The 22073-nt window shown below is 42.8% G+C and overlaps 1 protein-coding gene across 1 annotated transcript in view; it reads right to left on the minus strand.

Annotated features, from left to right (window-relative positions):
- LOC123729171 (zonadhesin) overlaps nt 1-22073 on the minus strand; it is a 41013-nt gene that overhangs the window by 13350 nt on the left and 5590 nt on the right. The window contains exons 5-26 of the mRNA XM_045703375.1: nt 21552-21764; nt 21044-21223; nt 17839-18030; nt 17356-17505; nt 17075-17178; nt 16690-16886; nt 16130-16350; nt 15756-15902; nt 14410-14574; nt 13802-13953; nt 12361-12529; nt 11875-11983; nt 9833-9969; nt 9488-9613; nt 9003-9182; nt 8100-8324; nt 7766-7892; nt 7432-7631; nt 6701-6913; nt 4123-4268; nt 3825-3952; nt 2551-2698 (exon numbers count right to left, since the gene is read on the minus strand). Of these exons, the coding sequence (XP_045559331.1) occupies nt 2551-2698; nt 3825-3952; nt 4123-4268; nt 6701-6913; nt 7432-7631; nt 7766-7892; nt 8100-8324; nt 9003-9182; nt 9488-9613; nt 9833-9969; nt 11875-11983; nt 12361-12529; nt 13802-13953; nt 14410-14574; nt 15756-15902; nt 16130-16350; nt 16690-16886; nt 17075-17178; nt 17356-17505; nt 17839-18030; nt 21044-21223; nt 21552-21764 (3629 nt within the window). The remainder of the gene's footprint in view (nt 1-2550; nt 2699-3824; nt 3953-4122; nt 4269-6700; nt 6914-7431; nt 7632-7765; nt 7893-8099; nt 8325-9002; nt 9183-9487; nt 9614-9832; nt 9970-11874; nt 11984-12360; nt 12530-13801; nt 13954-14409; nt 14575-15755; nt 15903-16129; nt 16351-16689; nt 16887-17074; nt 17179-17355; nt 17506-17838; nt 18031-21043; nt 21224-21551; nt 21765-22073) is intronic.

Genomic DNA, 22073 nt, shown 5'->3' on the forward strand with positions numbered 1-22073 from the left:
TACTCTGCTGACATAATCTAATGTTTTGCTTTCGTTGTAAAGCCTTTTTGAAATCGGACAGTGTGGTTAGATTAACGAGAGTCTTGTCTTTAAATAGCTGTAAAATAGTCATATGTTTGAGAAATTGAAGTAATAGGATTTTTAAGGCAAGCGTCCCACCTAGCCCATAGAGGTTAACAGGTGTGCCTTGTTAAAAGTTAATTTGTGGAATTTCTTTCCTCCTTAATGCATTTGAGACAATCCATTGTGTTGTGACAAGGTAGGGTTGGTATAAAGAAGATAGCCCTATTTGGTAAAAGACCATGCACACATTATGGCAAGAACAGCTCAAATAAGGAAAGATAAATGAAAGTCCATCTTTACTTTAAGACATGAATGTCAGTCAATCTGAAAAATGTCAAGAACTTTGAAGTGCAGTCGCAAAAACCATCAAGTGCTATGATGAAACTGGCTCTCATGAGGACCGCCACAGGAAAGGAAGACCCAGAGTTACCTCTGCTGCAGAGGATAAGTTCATTAGAGTTACTAGACTCAGAAATTGCAGCCCAAATAAATTCTTCACAAAGTTCAAGTAACAGACACATCTCAACATCAACTGTTCAGAGGAGACTGCGTGAATCAGGCCTTCATGGTTGAATTGCTGCAAAGAAACAACTACTAAAGGACAACAATAAGAAGAAGAGACTTCCTTGGGGCCAAGAAACATGAGCAATGGACCTCAGACCGGTGGAAATCTGTCCTTTGGTCTGATGAGTCCAAATTTGAGATTTTTTGTTCCAACCGCCGTGTCTTTGTGAGACGCAGAGTAGGTGAACGGATGATCTCTGCATGTGTGGTTCCCACCAAGAAGCATGGAGGAGGTATGATGGTGTGGGGCTGCTTTGCTGGTGACTCTGTCAGTGATTTCTTTATAATTCAAGGCACACCTAACCAGCATGGCTACCACAGCATTCTGCAGCGATACACCATCCCATCTGGTTTGCACTTAGTGGGACTATCATTTGTTTTTCACCAGGAAAATGACCAAACACACCTTCAGGCTGTGTAAGGGCTATTTGACCAAGAAAGAGAGTGATGGAGTGCTGCATCAGATGACCTGGCCTCCACAATCACCCGACCTCAACCCAATTGAGATGGTTTCGGATGAGTTGGATGCCAGAGTGAAGGAAAGCAGCCAACAAGTGCTTGCATATGTGGGAACTCCTTCAAGACGGCTGGAAAAGCATTTCTCATGAAGCTGGTTGAGAGAATGTCAAGAGTGTGCAAAGCTGTCATCAAGGCAAAGTGTGGCTACATTGAAGAATTTGTATAACCCTTTTTCGGTTTCTACATGATTCCATATGTGTTATTTCATAGTTTTGATGTCTTCCCTATTATTCTATAGTAAAATAGTTTTAAAAAAACTTGAATGAGTAGGTGTGTCCAAACTTTTGACTGGTACTGTATATATATAATTGACAAGTCCAACAATGGATGTAGCAACTACAGATTGCCAGTTTAAGTCTATCAAAAGCGTGGGAGTTTGAGCATATATCCATTAAGCCTATGGATTTATATTTTTATCAGCATGAATTAGATTGAGCAATTAAAGCCCCACTTTTATTCCTTAGGCCGGGATCCGCACTACACAGCTATTGTGAGAGCGCATTTTTCAGTGGCTGTCGATTGGTTTCAAAAACAATGATTGATAGGCAGCTTAAACTTCTTGAATTCAACCAATATTGTGTTCAAATACACATTTAGATTTGTGAACAGCCATTCACAACAACCACAGTCCGTAAGGCGCAAACAGCTAAATGAGAGAGCAGCAGTGTGATTCACATCAATGCGCTATGTAGATATCAATAGTAATTGATATCTGTATCGCTGTAGACTACACCACTGCTGTCATCCTTACCTCCAAGCGTTTATTCAAGTTGGATAATCTTTGGATGCCGACAGCAGTCGCACCATTGGAAGACATAGCTTGTACTGTAGCCTACAAAAGCCTATTCCTGCTCCTTTCCCTGTGATCCATCAAACACATTTGGTGTGTCATCTTTGTGGTCTCTGACAAACTTAAACTCGCACCTTTTTTCAATGCTGATTTGAATGTCATTGAGAAAACAGAGAAGTGTCAAAGTAATCCTCGAAATAATCATGTCGTTTTTCTAAAGTATCTGTAATCTGATTACAATATGTTTGTTGATGTAAAGGATTACAGTTACCGTTTGTTTTGGTCATCTCTTACCTGTAACAGATTACATGTAATCTGTTACTCCCCAACCCTGATCACACTGCAGCTATCTCTGTATCCATACTGTATGTGCTGAAGCTAACTTTAGTTTTCAAACATTACCATGTGTCATACATGTCATGCCATCACAACGACACCAGAGTTGGCTATAGCACATACAGTATGGTTTTGAGGCTACTGAAGCAATCTTGGGCACAGTCATGTGATGGAGGTCAGGTCCCCAGAGTGTGTGACCTCTCAGAAACTTCCAAATGGATAGGGCCATAAGGCTGTACAGTAAGAACGCGGTGGTGGCTGGTGGTGGTGGTGCTCACTCTGCTCCACACTCGGCTTTCATCTGGCTCTTTGATCCCCAGCAGCAGCTGTCCATCTGGGGAGAGCCTGGCAGAGATGTGGGGCAGTCTGGACAGACACGAGGTGTTGCACAGCTCCTCTGCTGATATGTACCGCTCACAGTGGCAGCTGACGAGGAGAGAGAGACTTTAAGCTACTGAGTTGGAAGTAGGAGGGATTTACAGTATATAGGCTACTATACATCATGGAGTAGATTCATATAAACTAGATCTGCTTATAAACAAATACGACTGAACAGACACTTTTTTCCAAAAGACTTACAGTACCGTTCAAAACTTTGGGATCACTTAGAAATGTCCTTGTTTTTGAAAGAAAAGCACATTTTTTTGTCCATTAAAATAACATCAAATTTATCAGAAATACAGTGTAGACATTGTTAATGTTGTAAATCCCTATTGTAGCTGGAAACAGCTGATTTTTTTATGGAATATCTACAGTCGTGGCCAAAAGTTTTGAGAATGACACAAATACTAATTTCCACAAAGTTTGCTGCTTCAGTGTCTTTAAATATTTTTGTCAGATGTTACTATGGAATACTGAAGTATAATTACAAGCATTTCATAAGTGTCAAAGGCTTTTATTGACAATTACATCAAGTTGATGCAAAGAGTCAATATTTGCAGTGTTGACCCTTCTTTTTCAAGACCTCTGCAATCTGCCCTGGCATGCTGTCAATTAACTTCTGGGCCACATCCTGACTGATGGCAGCCCATTCTTGCATAATCAATGCTTGGAGTTTGTCGGTGGGTTTTGTGGAATTTGTGGGTTTTTGTTTGTCCACCCACCTCTTAAGGATTGACCACAAGTTCTCAATGGAATTAAGGTCTGGGGAGTTTCCTAGCCATGGACCCAAAATATCGATGTTTTGTTCCCCGAGCCACTTAGTTATCACTTTTGCCTAATGGCAAGGTGCTCCATCATGCGGGAAAAGGCATTGTTCGTCATCAAACTGTTCCTGGATGGTTGGGAGAAGTTGCTCTCGGAGGATGTGTTGGTACCATTCTTTATTCATGGCTGTGTTCTTAGGCAAAATTGTGAGTGAGCCCACTCCCTTGGCTGAGGAGCAACCCCACACATGAATGGTTTCAGGATGCTTTACTGTTGGCATGACACAGGACTAATGGTACCGCTCACCTTGTCTTCTCCGGAACAAGCTTTTTTCCGGATGCCTTGGATAAAAGTGTTTACTAAATGGCATTTATTATATGAACTGTTCTGTTGACAGAGTACTCACATGCCCATCTCCACATCCAGACTTCCTCCCTGAGGTCCACAGGTGACGTTACAGGAGTGGTGAGAGGGTGAGACACACACTCTGGATGCAGCCAGACGCACCTGTCCCGCACTGCAGCGCTTGTTCACCTACAGTACAGAGACCAGAGAGGGTTCCTACTCTTATTCCCTCCATTAGTGCAGCAGGATACAAACATGGACTTACGAGGAACAGTTTTAAAATGTGTCATGTGTGGTTACATCTGTATCCGAGCAGCCAAACACAGATGCATCCGACTACACTGATTGCTGAATCTAACCTCAGGCTGGCAGTCCAGTTCACTGTCAGAGCTGGAGCTCTTGAAATCCAGATTGTTGTAGAAAATAAAGCCGGTTCGACACAGACAGGAGCCGTCTGAGTGCTGGAAAGCACGGTTCTTCCCAAGGCAGGTGCAGGAAGGGGCCCCTGTGGTATATTTAAGCCAAGATGTGATACTTAGGCTGCATTTATACAGGCAGCCCAAGTCTGTTATTTTGCCAAATGATTGGTAATTGTTTGATGAAAAGGCTAGTTAGTGGTAAGAAAGATCAGAATTGATCTGTCTGGGTAAATGCAGTCTTATTGAAGCACACTTTCAAACTGATATGAGGCAACATCAAATGTAAGTCATATATTATATTTATGGCCCTGTTTTTTGGACAATCATGTCACATGACCTTTACATAAATCTTTATTTAAAGCTTCATCAAACTGTCCCCTTTTCTTTTTATGTCAGATGGTCCAGCAATATCCTCAGACAATTTCTTACATTTTTTTGTGTCATTTTGTATTTCTGGAAAAGGCTCAAAAAAAGGTTACGACATATCTCCTTTGGTGAAAATGTTGATTTGGTGTGGGAGCAAACAGCACTTTTTAAAAGAGACGGGATTCACCTTTAATGCAGTGGTTCCAGGATTATTTTGCACACTTTTGGCATTCTCTCAACCAGCTTCATGAGGTAGTCACCTGAAATGCATTTCAACTAAAAGGTGTGCCTTGTTAAAAGTTAATTTATGGAATTTCTTTCCTTCTTAATGCATTTGAGCCAATCATGTGTGTTGTGACAAGCTGGGATGGTATACAGAAGATAGCCCTATTTGGTAAAAGACGAAGTCCATATTATGGCAAGAACAGCTCAAATAAGCAAAGAGAAACGACAGATCATCATTACTTTAAGACATGAATGTCAGTCAATTCATAACATTTCAAGAACTTTGAAAGTTTTGTCAGGTGCAGTCGCAAAAACAATCAAGCGCTATGATGAAAGGAAAGGAAGACCCAGAGCTCATTAGAGTTACCAGCCTCAGAAATTGCAGCCCAAATAAATGCTTCAGAGTTCAAGTAACAGACACATCTCAACATCAACTGTTCAGAGGAGACTGCGTAAATCAGGACTTCATGGTTGAATTGCTGCAAAGAAACCACTATTATAGGACACCAATAAGAAGAGACTTGCTTGGGCCAAGAAACACGAGCAATGGATGTTAGACTGGTGGAAATCTGTCCTTTTGTCTGATGAATCCAAATTTGAGATTTTTGGTTCCAACCGCCATGTCTTTGTGAGACGCAGAGTAGATGAACAGATGATCTCCGCATGTGTGGTTCTCACAGTGAAGCATGGAGGGGGAGGTGTGATGGTGCTTTGCTGGTGACACACTGTCAATGATTTATTTAGAATTCAAGGCACACTTAACCAGCATGGCTACCACTGCATTCTGCAGCGATACGCCATCCCATCTGGTTTGCACTTAGTGGGACTATCATTGGCTTTTCACCAGGAAAATGACCCAACACACCTCCAGACTGTGTAAGGGCTATTTGACCAAGAAGGAGAGTGATGGAGTGCTCCATCAGATGACCTGGCTTCCATAATCACCCAATTGAGATGGTTTGGGATGAGTTGGACCGCAGAGTGAAGAAAAAGCAGCCAACAAGTGCTCAGCATGTTGGAAAAGCATTCCAGGTGAAGCTGGTTGAGAGAATGCCAAGAGCGTGCAAAGCTGTCATCAAGGCAAAGGGTGGCTACTTTGAAGAATCTCAAATATAACATATATTTTGATTTTTTAAACACTTTTTTGGTTACTACATGATTCCATATGTGTTATTTCATATTATTCTACATTGTAGAAAATAGTAAAAATAAAGAAAAACCCTTGAATGAGTAGGTGTGTCCAAACTTTGACTGGCACTGTATATACAGTAAGAAACCATTTATTATGTCATCAAACTACACAAATCCTCAGTTTCAGGCAAACGTTATATGCTTTCCCTTTGCAATTCACAATATAATATTTTACAGCCCACATTCATATATATGTAAGTACATATGTATATATGGAACTTTAGTTGTTTACATTATTCTGTATGTAAAAATATGGACATAGGGAAAACATTTTGAGGTACTATGCCCTTATTAGTCCCACATTGAGACAGCTTACTAAGAATCTGTTTCCTGTTTAAGTTGCTCTTTAATAACTATAAATATGCCTTTATTACAGCTAATAATTAGGTTATTACGGATTGGCCAGTATTACATGACTTCTAATGTTTGAATAACAAATAACTTAATTAAGGCCTAATATATTGCTAATAAGACATAATATAGGCCTTATAAGCTACTTATATACATACTTATAAACTACAAATGAGTGGTTCACTTGTGTACCTTAAAATAAAGTGGTACCATTATTATTATAAAACATCAAGGTAATGTGACATGATAGTCCAAAACACATGGCCCTAATTATGTTACATGAAAATGCACACAAACACACAAAGGGTCAGGAGTTGTTCCTGGTCTGGTCATGTGATCAGGAAAAACTCCCGGGCCTTAGTGTAGTACACCTGTTTGATCAGACCTTGGGGTGCATTAGAGGAACTTCCGCAGGGGAAACAGGCTCTCTGGGCAGCCAGATGGTTGAAGGTATCAGTTGGACATGGGTAGCAGTCCTCCACATGTTCAGCGTTGGAGAGATTACCAAAAGAACCAGGGGGGCAAGGGACAGGACTGGATGAGCCCAGCGGACACACATAGCCCAGAGGACAGGGGTTGCTGTGGTAGTGCTCTGTCCCTGATGGACAGAAAATATCGGACAGCTTTACGGTTAGGAAACATTTGAAATCAAGAAAGATGAAAGTGTGATGGATGGAATGATGGATGGATGGATGAAGAAAGAAGAATGGACAGATAACTAAATGTTGGAAAAATGAAGGCTGAAGAATGGATAGGTGTGTGGATGGAAGGAAGGAAGATGACGGTATGATGAATGGAGGATGGCTAGTTGGATTCATTTCAGCAGGCAAGAAGGTATTAGTCTCGTACGAACCACCCTCATCTCACAAGCCAGCTTACATTCTGTTTCGCTACATGGTAGCTGGGGAAGGTTCGTACGAGGCTAAGAATGTATAGATGGATAGATAAAACTTTGACAGATGCGTGGATCAGTGAACATTGGAAGGGCGAACGAATGGAGGTTGGAAGAATGAACGAATGGATAAAAGACGGGTGGAAAGATGGATAGATTCTGGAAAGGATAGCTAAACCTTGATAAAGCAATCACACTAAACCAAAGTAGCACAAACAGGTCACCTGGAGGGCAGTGGTACCCTGGTGGGCAGGTGAAGCACTGAGGGTGGGGGGACAGCCGAGGTCGGTAGGTCCCTGCCTCACACAGCCCACAGCTGCTGTCCTGGGAGGCTCTGGGGCCACTGGTGTTGAGGGGCACAGAACCCCCCTCACAGGACAGCATGGCAGAGGTGTTCGCAGGACAGTAGTAGGGAAAAGTGCAACTGTGGAATGACCAATGATCAGATTTTCAATGTTATCTTCAAAGTAAATCATGGCATAAATGTTAAGGACCATAATGAATGTGCCTAGTAACTGGAGTAAGTATTACATCATGTTTTGAGTTAGGCCTACTCACACTTGGTTTGGTGTGTTGTAGGTGTGAGATCCCTCTGGACAGAGGTAGCCTTCAGGACAGATTTCAGGCTCTGCAGTCTGGGGCCCACAGTAGGAGCCAGCCTTACACAGCCTCTCTGAGACCGCACCTAACCAACATACATGCGTGCACACACACAACTACTAGATCAGGAAAAACTCAGAGCCCTCATACTTATTAGGGCCTGGGGTTTTCCTTTGTCCGGATGTTTGGTCAGAAAAAACTAGGGCCTGGAGTTTTTCCAAGTCAAGTCACACGTGGCCAGGAAAAACTCCTGGCCCTAAGACATTCCATTCCTTCATAAATCATCACCTACCAGGGGGACACTGGAACGAGGCTCTACAGGAGATTCCAGCAACGTTGGGCTGCCCTGTGGACATGGGGTCTGGGCAGTAGGTACCCCCTGCACACGGCTCACACTGACTGCCAACTGCCGCCCCTGGGAGAGTCCTCATGGTACCCGCAGGGCATAGGATAGGTAGACCAGTGCCACTGCACCAGTAGCCCGGGGGACAGGGGTAGCCAGAGTAATCTGTAAGACCTGAAAAAACAACCCAGGGAGAGCGAACCCTGTAAAAGCCTGCTGGTGATTTGAGCCTAATGATTACATTACAGCTTTATTCAAATGTAAATCAATGGGGTTGGAAGATAATTGTAGTTCTAATAGTATGCGGTTTGTCAAGGAAAGTAAATGGATTACTTTAGTTATGTGTAAATCCACAGGGTAGTCATTTGTATTGCCTCAGGAAAATGTGTTTTAAATTCCCCTGATTATAGCTCATTACCCGCCTAAGCTCTCCTAATTCAAGACTTAAAGGAATGTTGTCTTTCCCGAAGGAACTTTAGAATCAATGAAAAAAAGAATGTATTATTGTGTCTAACAGAAACTTGCCTTATGCAGAAGTTGGAGAGGTTGGAGCAGGGGAGCAACACTATGGCGCCCGTTGAGCAGTTTAGGGTTTCAGTGGCTTGCTCAAGGGCAAAATGGTAGGAGATGGCATGTAGGACCAGATTTTATCACCTGACAGACATTTTCCCTGACGCATCTTTTCACTGACAGAAATGTTTTCCTTGTCAGACATTTTCTCCCTGTCCAACCGGCAACCCTCGGTTGCTAGTCCACTTTTCTAACATCTAGGCTTCCTGTCGCCCCAATGCTACAGTAATGGCACAGTAATAGTATGGTAAGATATTGAAGTCTAAGGTGTTTCAGTCTGACCTGTAGAGTTACAGTAGAATCCAGGGGGACAGGGGTGGCAGTCCCCCTTGCTGGCTGCCCCGGGGGTGGATCTGTAGCTAAATAACGGACATTCCCTGGGTTCAGTCCCTCCCTCGTAGTCAATACCAACCACCCCATCACAGTAGTGACCAGCAGGACACAGGTGCAGGACAGGGTCACCTGTAGATGAGTTCAATGGAATTCTAAAAATGTTTGGTTCATGGATAAAATACTAAGGGTGCCTCGCAGACGTGGGTTTAAATACTATTTGAAATCATTTAAAATTATTTAACTGTGCTAGATTGAGCTGCCTGTTGCAATGGAACCAATATGAATGTCCCAAAAGTAGTTGAAAGATCTCAAATATTATTTTAACCTAGGTCTGGTGTCTCATAGTACATGTCTTTGAACTCCAATGTTTTGATTAAAATGGGAAGAAAGAATAAGCATCGTAAGGCATCATTATTTTTAGGCGTTATAATGACCTTTTTTGCACCAGTGCTGTGGTGGACAAGGCAGACAATCATGGATATTGGCTGCTCCAGGTAATACTCTGATAGTGTTATCAGGGCAGACTTCAGGCTTCTCTGAACCTTCCGGGCAGTAGAATCCTGAGACAACAAAGACTCCCAATCATTGCACATTAAAATCCATACTCAGACCTGTATGACCAAGTAATGTAACTAACATCAAACACAGGAACTCCAAAATCTTAAGCCAAAATCTCTCATATCTAATAAACGGCCAATAAATGACCCCCTTGTAGTCTTGGACTTTGAAATAAAACACTGTATGTTATCCTGTTTTTGAACAACTCATAAGTGACCCACCTGCTGGACAGGGGCCGGCACACTGCATCCCCCATTCACACTGGCTCCAGTTGAAGTGAGGCCCCTGTGGCGTGAACTCAGAGCTGCCAGACATACACAGATACCCTGCTGCGCAATGGCCCTTGATCTTACCAGCCCTACAGTTAGAATAGTTACAGTACATTATTAATGAGGAATTCTGATCTAGGATCTGTCCATATAATCGTATTAATTTTGATCTAAAATGCAAAACTGATCCTAGATCAGCACTCCCACTCCTACTCTGAGACGCTTTGTGGATACAGGCACAGAGGATCTTACCACAACCTTACTTATGACTTTGAATGAAGTGAATTTAAAAAATATTTTTTTAATTTAACTAGGCAAGTCAGTTAAGAACCAATTCTTATTTACAATGACGGCCTACACCAGCCAAACCCGGACGACGCTGGGCCAATTGTTCGCCACCCTATGGGACTCCCAATCACAGCCGGTTGTGGTACAGCCTCGATTCGAATCAGGGTGTCCGTAGTGACGCCTCTAGCATTGAGACGCAGTGCCTTAGACCGCTGCGCCACTCGGGAGCCCAATTGCATCCCTTTGGGGAAAATTTGCTTTGCATCTGCCGTCAAACATGCAGTTCATTACTTGTACATGAAGGTCCGCTTTCCCAGACACAGTCAAATAACTTGAAATTCAGCTCTATTTGAAAATATACATATTTCCAAGAACAACCTCGCTGTCTATGCGTTCAGCACGTAAGCATTCGTGGCAACATTGCTCAGGCTACTACGCAAAGACTAGTAACATAATACAACTTAAAATATGCTATTCAGTTCTTTTTAAATACATTTTCTTATTTCCATAATGTTTCTTAAGACCTTCCAAAACATAACCTAATGAAAATGCTATGTTTTTTTTACAACAGTATTTTTTTAAATCCTAAGACCTTCATAAACACCACAAAATGAGTATTCTACTGATAGCCAGGGGTGTAAAGTAATAAGAAAACAAACGTTAAAGTACTACTTAAGTAGTGTTTTGCAGTATCCGTACTTTACTATTTATATTTTTGACAACTTTTACTTTTACTCCACTACATACCTAAAGAAAATCTGTACGTTTTACTCCCATACATTTTCCCTGACACCCAAAATACTCATTATATTTTCAATGTTCAGGCAGGACAGCAATATGGTCCAAGTCACGCATCTATCAATATAACGTGCTATCATACCTACTGCCTCTGATATGGCGGAATGTCAAAACAAAAATACTGCATTTGTAAATGATGTCTGAATGTGTCCCTGGCTGTCCGTACATTTTTTTTTTTTTTTAAGTGCCATCTGGTTTACTTAATATAAGGAATTTGATGTATAGCATTTACTTTTAGACTTTTACTGAAGTAGTATTTTACTGGGTGACTTTCACTTTTACTTAAGTCATTTCCTATTAAGTTATCTTAACTTTTACTCAAGTATGGCAACTGAGTACTTTTTCCACCACTGCCGATAGTACGTATATATGAAATGTATTTATTCGACTGTTAGAATCCTGACTCGTAGGGGGTCCGTCGAGGACAGGTGTATGCTAATGGAGAAGCCCGACAACGTTCTCTAGCGGATACTTATAGGCTGAAAGGCCCAGCTGTTCTAGTGTTATGCCTAGCTATGAGAATGTCCATTGAGAACGCTTTTTAGTCCAGGACTAGGCTCAATCTGTGTCTGGGAAACTTGTCTGAAATGTATCACAACACATAAAAAGGACACATGGGGTTACATACATTAGGCTACAGTCAACATAGACAGTTCTGTGGTATGAGCTTACAGAAGAGGATGGGGGAGTGGGGGGACAGAAGTGCAATATAACTGCATTGCAAAGGCTACATTCATACAGTACACAAAATAAGCAATTTCAAATATGTTAATAATTGGCCCTCTGTTGAACCATAATCACCGAATCACACATGCTTGAGGTCCTTTCTTATTTGGTATGTAGCTGAGAGTTTAGTGAGTAACTGTAGTGTGAGGTGTTAATGAGAAGAAAGTGTTCTGTTACCGTACCTGCAGAACCTCCCTGGGAGGCAGGGCAGACACTCCCGTTCTTCCTGTAACCCCCCCAGGTCAGAAGGGGTGAATGTACCATTGGGGCACGGCTGGGGAACCATGGTGGCTGGTAAAGACAAAGGTAAAAACAGTATGACAGTATGATAAGGTTGCATTTTTGCAGCTGATGTTGATGTTTTTGTTCTTTGTAGGCCTACACACCTAGATCAATTCCTAGTAACGCTTGATGCATGGTAATCACGTTTTCGTATTTGGATTCTGGTAGATATGGGCCAGGTGAGTCTATATTAACTTAATTTCGGTGTGTATAACTAATGCTTAGAGTCTCTCCTTATCCTGTAACCTGACCAGGAAAAACTGAACCCTTGTAATAATGAACCCTTGCCAAAGTCAATTAAGATCCTTGGGTTCATATCTAGGTCCCAGAGTGTTTCCTGGTATGGTCATATAGTCAGGAAAAACATTTAACCAATGTATGTGTACCTGCAGGGCAGAAAGAGTGAGGGGGGCAGGGCCAGGGCTCTCCAACAATGGCCTCCTCACAGTAGAAGCCTGGGCGGCAGGGGATGCAGGTGTCAGAGCCTGGGTTGGGCTGGTACTCTCCTGTAGGACAGGGCAGGGCCAGGGGAGAGCCCTCTGGACAGTAGTGACCCTGGGTAGGGAGACATTTCAGTTGTCTCAGAGCCAGTCTCTTGGCCCTAACCCTTTAGAGTTTGCAAATCTGAAGGGTCTGGAAAGGTATAGTCTCGCGTAGTCATACCTTCAAATCGCGTTGTTGTCATGCTGCTCCTCTTGCAAATTATTGAAATTGAAAGTCACCACAAAAACGGCATAATTCAACATATACTGAGTGTATAAAACATTAGGGACACCTGCTCTTTCCATGACATAGACTGACCAGGTGAAAGCTATGATTCCTTATTGATGTCACTTGTTAAATCCAGTGAAATTAGTGTAGATGAAGGGGAGGTGACAGGTTAAAGAAGGATTTTTAAGTCTTGTGATAATTGAGACATGGATTGTGAATGTGTGCCATTCAGAGGGTGAATGGGCAAGACAAAATATTTAAGTTCCTTTGAACGTGGTATGGAAGTAGGTGCCAGGCGCACCGTTTTGAGTGTGTCAAGAACTGCAATGCTGCTGGGTTTTTCGCTCTCATCGGTTTCTTGTGTGTGTCAAGAATGGTCCACCACCCAAAGGACATCCAGCCAACTTGACACAACTGTGGAAAGCATTGGAGTCAAAATTGGCTAGCATCCCTGTGGAGTGCTTTATAAACCTTGTAGAGTCCATGCCCTGACGAATTAGGGGGAAGTCCCTAATGTTTTGTACACTCAGTGTATTTTGACTGGGTTTTAATCAGCGAATCATCATATTGTTCCTTACAGATTTATAAACATTGAAAGGTTAGGCCAAATGGAGAATTAGGGAGCAATTTGGGACTCTCTCTGCTGGGTGTTGTACATGGATGAGCTGAGTTTGTCGAAGTGATATGGTGCAGAGGATGTGGTTGAGTGGTAGAGCAATCGACCCCAGAGACTGGGGTTTGATCCCTGCGTGCATCACTCTTACTGTCTCCTCCTCATCCATCTACCCCTGTTTCTAGAACTGTCAAAAAAAGTTACAAATTATAATAATAATATAGATTTGATCCCTTTGAAAAGTAATAAATAAGTACTCGATTACCATTACTGTTCATTACTACAGGACCTCAGAGATACGAACACGTCGGGAATGCTGGTCATTCAGAACACTGCAATGTCAAAAATCACATCAAACCACAATAGAAAATCTTTAATACACGTCCCGGTTTGATATTAACCATTACTTTAACCAGTCAGTCCGTACATTTTTGAGGTTCAAATCTTTGAGGTTCTACTGTAGTCCAGGTGGACAGGAGTGAGACAAGCAGGACAGGGCTCACCTTAGGGCAGAGGAAAGCATAGGGCGTGGTGGAGGAGAAGTCAAACGGGCAGTAGAAGCCAGCAGCACATAGGCCACTGGGGGAGGCCAGGCCCTCAATGGAACAGTAGTGTCCAGGGGGACAAGGGGAGCAGCTGTCTATGGATAACCCACCTGTTGGATAACAGTAACAAAACACATTCACAGTCTTACATTAGTTTAGCATTATTCAGATCACATCTTTGAATCAAGGCAATGTGCCACCATGAGCACTGTTGACTCAGTAAAGCGCAACATGCTGATATCAGTTAAAAAAAATGTGTATCTGATTTGTAAGGGCACTTTGTAGTTTACACTAAACCAATATGCAGTTATCAGGAGTCGACTGTACAAAATACAAAAAAAACTGCACTAAGTAAGGCCAGGATTCAAATCAACGCAAATGAACAACCTGCACACTGTGATAGACCTTTAAAGGCAATTGCCAGATGTTCTCTGAGATTGTGTCACCATGGATGTCAGCTCAAGCATAAATCACATTTAGAAGTCAATCGCAATACACAGGTCATTAATCTGTGTTGGCTTGAATCCCACCAAGAATCCTCATCACGTTGATGTATCTCTAAGTACCGGTGTGGTTTCGGATGCTGCCTGCAGGACACGGCAGTGGGGAGAGGGTCCCAGAAAGGCAATAGTGGCCCACAGGACAGGGTCCGTTCCTGGGAAAGATGGCTGAGCTCTGGGGAGCTGGACTAGGTGCTCCACGCTGGCAGAAGTAGCCCTGCTGGCACTGGCCTGGTAACAACAACCAAACACAGAATCACACCTGCCTGTTTGCTTTTATACTCTATCCAATCTGCTTCTCCTGCTTGGTTCCTTGCATAACATCTAGTCAATGGTCATCAGTGCAAGAAATTCATATTTAATATAAAACAAGGCAACAGTAAACATGTCACCCCCCCCACCCCCCTCCCCCCTCGGCTGGAGTGATGTGAAGCTGGACGCCATTAAATTTTGGTGGGGGAGGAATAATGGTCTGGGGCTGTTTTTCATGATTCGGGGTAGGCACCTTTGTTCCAGTGAAGGGAAATCTTAATGCTACAGCATACATTGACATTCTAGATGATTCTGAGCTTCCAACTTTGGTTGCAAAAGCTTGGGGAAGGTTCTTTCCTGTTTCAGCATCACAGTGCCCCCGTGCACAAAGCGAGGTTTATACAGAAATGGTTTGTCGAGATTGGTGTGGAAGAACTTGACAGGCCTGCACAGAGCTCTAACCTCAACCCCATCGAACACCTTTTTCGATGAATTGGAATGCAGACTGCGAGCCAGACCTAATCGCCCAACATCAGTGCCCGACCTCACTAATGCTCTTTGTTGCTGAATGGAAGCAAGTCCCCGCAGCAATGTTCCAACATCTAGTGGAAAGCTTTCCCAGAAGAGTGGAGGCTGTTATAGCAACAAAGGGGGACCAACTCCATATTAAAGCTTGTGATATTGGATGTTTGACGAGCAGGTGTCCACATACTTTTGGTCATGTAGTGACCTCTATTATTCAACAACAAAAAAACATTACCAACATTATTATTTGTCAACTGTATCTGTATGGAATTACAGTGCCAAAAGGTTCACCTTTTGTGAATGGACAGTTGAACTCTGCGCAGTATATACACGCTTACAAAAAAGGGTTCCAAAATTGTTCTTCAGCTGTCCCCATAGAGAACCCTTTTTGGTTCCAGGTAGAATCCTTTTTGGTTACAGCCAGAACCCTTTTGGGTTCCATGTAGGACACTATGTGGAAAGGGTTCTACCTGGAACCAAAAGGATTCTACCTGGAACCAAAAATAGTTATTCAAAGGGTTCTCCTATGGAGAAAGCCGAAGAACCCTTTTAGGTTCTAGACAGCATCTTTTTTTCTAAGAGTGTAGTACTATTACTACAGATCTATTCTTTGCTTTTCTATTCTCTGACTAGACCTTGTGGTAGTGAGGAGCCGGGCACGCTGCAGTAGAGCCCAGAGGGGCAGGGCCTGCATGCAGAGGGGGAGGGGCCTCCTGTCTGTTCACTGATGGTCCCAACAGGACAGGGCAGGGGTAACACACACCCGGCAGGGCAGAAATGACCTGGGTGGGAAAAGGAGAGAAGCGGAAAATGCCTGCTGTGAATAAGTGCATTCACTTACAGCATACTAGTGAATAACTGGCAATGAAGCGTGTTGTATATGATTTTAATTATATTCAAATGTATTTAAATACATTACTTCACATTAAGACGTTATTTCTACATTTCATTTGAGAAGTAATAGTTATATTACATTCTTTAATATTATGATTCGATTTTTTATAATCACCAGCAGGGCAGAGAGAGGGCTCTTGGGTGGCAGAGGAGGGACACATGGTGCCATTAGGGCAGGTGAGGCAGTGGGCGGCACCAGGGGCAGGACTGTAGGTGCCAGGCTCACAGGGTACCTCTGAAGCTGTGCCAACAGGACAGCGATGCCCTGTGGGGCACAGGTAACCATGGAGACCATCAGAGGGGTGGGCACTGGGGCTACCCCCTAGACACACATACCTAGATAAGGAGAGAAAGAGTCAACCACAAAATGTATAGTGTAGATATATACAATAGATGGGCAGGAAAAGCTTATCTCAATCTGTAACTCTTGATTGGCTGATTTGAGTCTGTTTTGTTAATTTCTCTACCAGCAATGAGCACAAGAGGAACATACATTCAGTGAGTATAACAAATGCATTTTCTGAGTCATTTCCTTTCCGCTGTTTCCAGGTCAGTTGAGATAGAGAGATAAACTGCCAGATTAACTACATAAATTGTATCCGTTTAAGTTGCATCTTGCTCAGGCATTAGCTGAGGGCTCCTCATTAGGAGACGAGCAGCATGCGTTTCTATTACCCAGCGCTACACGGGGCGGCGTCCGCGGTCAGCGCAGGCCTGTCACAGAAGTGCCCAGGGGGGCAAGGCTGGCACTCCTCTACGCCCCTCAGTCCCAGGGAGCTGGAGAGAGAGCCCGGTGGGCACGGAAGAGGGTAGCCAGTGCCAGCTGGACAGTAGTGGCCACGGGGGCACAGATTATTACTGGTAGAATTCTGCTGGAAAACAACACAATGAAGAAACATGAATTCCTTGTATACCGTTTGATTTTGATCAACTCCCCATCACAGTGTGGTAAAATGTCCCTTGTAGGGTACTTGGGTATGGCACGCACAGAAAGAGTAAACATATCAAAAGATGACCACTGTTGTTTGTGCCTCCTCATTCAATATTACTACAAAGGTACCTCGTATTTAGTAGCATTGGGTGTGATGGCACCTGGGGGACAGTGGTATCCTGCCTGGCAAGGCCCCGTCGTCTGGGAGAGCCCAGGGAGGGCACAGAACATCCCTGTGGACATACGAGTGTACGTCTCAAATGACACCCTATTCCCCCATATAGCGCACTACGTTGGTTCTGGTCAAAAGAAGTGCACTAGATAGGGAAAAGATGATGACATTTGAAACGCGAAAACCGGAACGTTGAAACCCTAGTCGGTGGTAATGTATATATCTGTGTAAGCCTCACCTGCAGGGCATGGTAGACAGTGGTCCAGGCTGGAGGCTCCAGGCTTGCTCTGCACTGTGCCAGGGGGACAGGGGAACTTCACACCCACGGCCAACCCAGGAGGACAGTAGTGACCAAGAGGACAGACCACTGGATAGACCACCCCTTCTCCTGCTCCATACATGACATGAGAAACATTACACAGAATCCTGCTAATGTATGAAGTGGAAGGGTTGGTGAATTCTACCACAGAGTTGGGGTCAATTTTAACCAAAATTCTATGTCCAACAAGATATAGGAATTCAACTGGAATTACATGACCCCAAACCTGGTGGAAATACCACAATTTATAGGAATTATGGAATATATTTATTATCCAAATAATTTCACTGACATGAAATAAATCATCAGATATAATTAAATGTTAAACTAATGACTGATCTTAAGGTTTTAAAATGACACTGATAATCCTGTCTGAAGTTGAAATCCAACCATCTCACCCACCCTGACAGTAGTAGCCATCAGGACATGTTGTACAGTTGTTCTGGTGACTGTTGCCTGTCACTGAGCTGTGTGTCCCTGCAGGACAGGCCAGGGGGGTCCTAGTTCCTCCTGGACAGAAGTAACCTGCTGGACAGAGGGCCTCCTCAGGACTACTGGAGCCCCAGTCACAGAAGAACCCAGGGGAACAAGGACCTACAAGGGTTTCCCACCATTAACATGAGGTCGAACATTGTTTAAGCAATACAGACATGACTCGTTTTTTTATTTGGTAAAATGATAATTGCGCAATGATAACCTATGAGTTACTTGTTTGATTCATTGGTATTCATTCAAACAAATGGACTTCATTTGAAATCGTAGAAAAATTAGAACCACCTCTGCTCGCCAACTAATTTATACATACACTACCGTTCAAAGGTTTGGGGTCACTTAGAAATGTGACCCCAAACACATTTTTTTGTCCATTAAAATAACATCAAATTGATCAGAAATACAGCGTAGACATTGTTAATGTTGTAAATGACTATTGTAGCTGGAAACGGCAGATTTTTTATGGAATATCTACATAGGTGTACAGAGGCCCATTATCAGCAACCATCACTCCTGTGTTCCAATGGCACGTTGTGTTAGCTAATCCAAGTTTATAAAAGGCTAATTGATTCTTAGAAAATCCTTTTGCAATTATGTTAGCACAGCTGATAACTGTTGTTCTGATTAACCTGTCAAGGTGTAGTGGGCAGTATTTTCACGGCCGGATGAAAAACGTACCCAATTTAAACAGGTTACTACTCTGGCCCAGAAACTAGAATATGCATATTATTAGTAGATTTGGATAGAAAACACTCTGAAGTTTCTAAAACTGTTTGAATGGTGTCTGTGAGTATAACAGAACTCATATGGCAGGCAAAGACCTGAGAAAAATCCAACCAGGAAGTGGAAAGTCTGAGAATTGTAGTTCTTCTTTTGATTCTCTATCGAAACTACAGTGTCTGTGGGGTCACGTTGCACTTCCTAATGCTTCCATCGGCTGTCAACAGCCTTCAGAAAGTTCTTTCAGCATTCTCCTGTCACTGGGCAGAGTATAGGAGCTCAGTCAATCAGTGGACTGCCTGGGGACAAAGGGATTGGATATGCGCAATCCCGCAAGCTCGCTGTTCCTTCTTTTTCTTCTTGAATGAATATGCTATTGTCCGGTTGGAATATTATCGCAATTTTACGTTAAAAAGACCATAAAGATTGATTTTAAACAGCGTTTGACATGCTTCTAAGTACGGTAATGGAACATTTTGACTTTTCGTCTCTGGTACCGCACTCGCGCGTTATGCCTTTGGATAGTGCTCTGTACGCACAAACAAAAAGGAGGTATTTGGACATAAATATGGATTATTTCGAACAAAAACAACATTTCTTGTGGAAGTAGCAGTCCTGGGAGTGCATTCTGACGAAAATCAGCAAAGGTAAGAGAATATTTATAATACTAATTCTGAGTTTAGGTGACCCCGAACTTGGCCGGTGTCTGTATAGCTTGCTGTGATGGCGAGCTATGTACTCAGAATATTGAAAAATGTGCTTTCTCCGTAAAGCTATTTTAAAATCTGACACAGCGGTTGCATAAAGGAGTACTGTATCTATAATTCTTAAAATAATTGTTATGTATTTTGTCAACGTTTATGATGAGTATTTTTGTAAATTGATGTGCATATTCACCGGGAGTTTTGGTGGGAATACATTTTCTGAACATCACGCGCCAATATAAAATGCGTTTTTGGATATAAATATGAACTTTATCGAACAACACATACATGTATTGTGTAACATGATGTCCTAGGAGTGTAATCTGATGAAGATCGTCAAAGGTTAGTGCTTCATTTAGCTGTGTTTTGGGTTTTGTGACACATGTCCCTGCATGGAAAATGGCTGTGTGGTTATTTTTGTCTATGTACTCTCCTTTCGCTGTAAAGCCTTTTTGAAATCGGACAATGTGGTTGGATTAATGAGAAGTTTATCTTTAAAATGGTGTAAAATAGTCGTATGTTTGACAAATTGAAAATATGATATTTTTGCTGTTTTGTATTTCGCGCCATGCTATATCACTGGCTGTTGAATAGTGTGGGATGGTCACGTCCCACCTAGCCCAGAGAGGTTAAAGAAGCAATACAACTGGCCTTCTTTAGACTAGTTGAGTATCTGGAGCATCAGCATTTGTGGGTTCGATTACAGGCTCAAAATGGCAAGAAACAAATAACTTTCTTCTGAAACTCGTCAGTCTCTTCTTGTTCTGAGAAATGAAGGCTATTCCATGCAAGAAACTGCCAAAACACTGAAGATCTCGTACAACGCTGTCTACTACTCCCTTCACAGAACAGCGCAAATTGGCTCTAACCAGAATAGAAAGAGAAGTGGGAGGCCCTGGTGCACAACTGAGCAAGAGGACGAGTACATTAGAGTGTCTAGTTTGAGAAACAGACGCCTCACAAGTCCTCAACTGGCAGCTTCATTAAACAGTACCCGCAAAACACCAGTCTCAACGTCAACAGGGAAGAGGCAACTCTGGGATGCTGGCCTTCGAGGCAGAGTTGCAAAGAAAAAGCCATATCTCTGTCCAGTGTCTGTGTTATTTTGCTCATCTTAATCTTTTATTTTTATTGGCCAGTCTGAGATATGGCTTTTTTTTGCAACTCTGCCTAGGAGGCCAGCATCCTGGAGTCGCCTCTTCACAGTTGACGTTGAGACGTGTTTAGCGGGTACTAATTTAAAGAACCTGCCATTTGAGGCCTATGTAGATATTCCATAAAAAAATCTGCCGTTTCCAGCTACAATAGTCATTTACAACATTAACAATGTCTACACTGTATTTATGATCAATTTGATGTTATTTTAATGTACAAATAAATTGCTTTTCTTTCAAAAACAAGTACATTTCTAAGTGACCCCAAACTTTTGAACGGTAGTGTACATATAAAAAATATACACATAGCAGGTAAACATTTGTTCTTATCGTAACAACAACAAACATCTTACGACAAATGCCCTATGGGTTCTACTCAGACTTGAGATGACTTACCATGGACTTAGGTCCAATTTTTGTTGACTTACTGTAAGTCCATGTTTTATTGGCTTAAGTCCATGTTAAGTCTACTTACCTCAAGTCTGAGTATGGGCCCTCAGAGTGTAGAGACAGTAAGCGAGTTCCTCTGTACTGTACCTGCTCTGAATCCTAGTTGGCAGTATGCTCCGGGGGGGCAGGGTGACCCTGTCCTGTTGTCGGTGGGGTTGGGCACTGTGGCCCTGGTAACACAGAGGAACCCAGGAGCACAGGGTCCAGTGGGCTCAACCAGACCCTCTGATCCACAGAACTGGCCCGCCGGACAAACCAAGCACTCCCCTGTAACCGCAGTGGAACAAACGTGTGCATTGGCTCTGACACAACAAAATGCAATTTTCTTTGTAAAAAAAAAAAGATTTCATTAATACAAAGGGTTATGGCTGATTACCATTTCAAATAAGGTAGAAAATACATGTACGGCCAGGAGTTTTGTCCTGGCTGCTGCATTACCTGACCAAGAAAACCTCTAGGCCATGTGGGCGCTTGTTATAGACTAAAGCTAGGGCTAAGAGTCTTTCCTGGTCAGTTGTTGGCTGTGATGAAAAACGCCTGGCCATACATAAACCATCTACCTTGTTTGGTCTGGAAAAACCCTATTATTTCTCACCAGGGGATGTGAGACCCAGAGTAGGGCTGTAGGTGCCTTTGGGGCAGGGGTAGAGTTGGTTGAATGAGCTCTCTCTGGGGCAGACATAGCCAGCTGGGCAGGGCAGGGGGGTGATGGGGCCACTGGTGCTGCCAGTTGTGTTGGAGGTCAGGCAGTGAGAGCCAGGGGGACAGGGCTTACACTCCCTCTGGCCCTCCAAGTCCTGGAACCAACCTACAATATCACAAACAACGTCAAATACTGTATGCAGTTAGGTTTTTGTGAACAGATGAGATACAATGTATGGACATTTCACAGAGAAATCTTTACATCCGAATGTCATTATTTGCTGATCAAAAAGGATAAGTTCAGTATTTTACAACTGAATGTTAGATGGTTCCTTATCCTGAAAGTAGTCTATGAGCCAGGAGAAACAGATTTCTTAAACAGCCAAGACAAACTAATCGTAGTAGTAGAGTGAATGGGCATCCGTACAATTTAAAAAACGTCATCAGCTCACATCTCTCCGAAGATCATTAATTA

The sequence above is a fragment of the Salmo salar genome, chromosome ssa20 (genome assembly GCF_905237065.1).
Source record: "Salmo salar chromosome ssa20, Ssal_v3.1, whole genome shotgun sequence".
Taxonomy (NCBI): domain Eukaryota; kingdom Metazoa; phylum Chordata; class Actinopteri; order Salmoniformes; family Salmonidae; genus Salmo; species Salmo salar.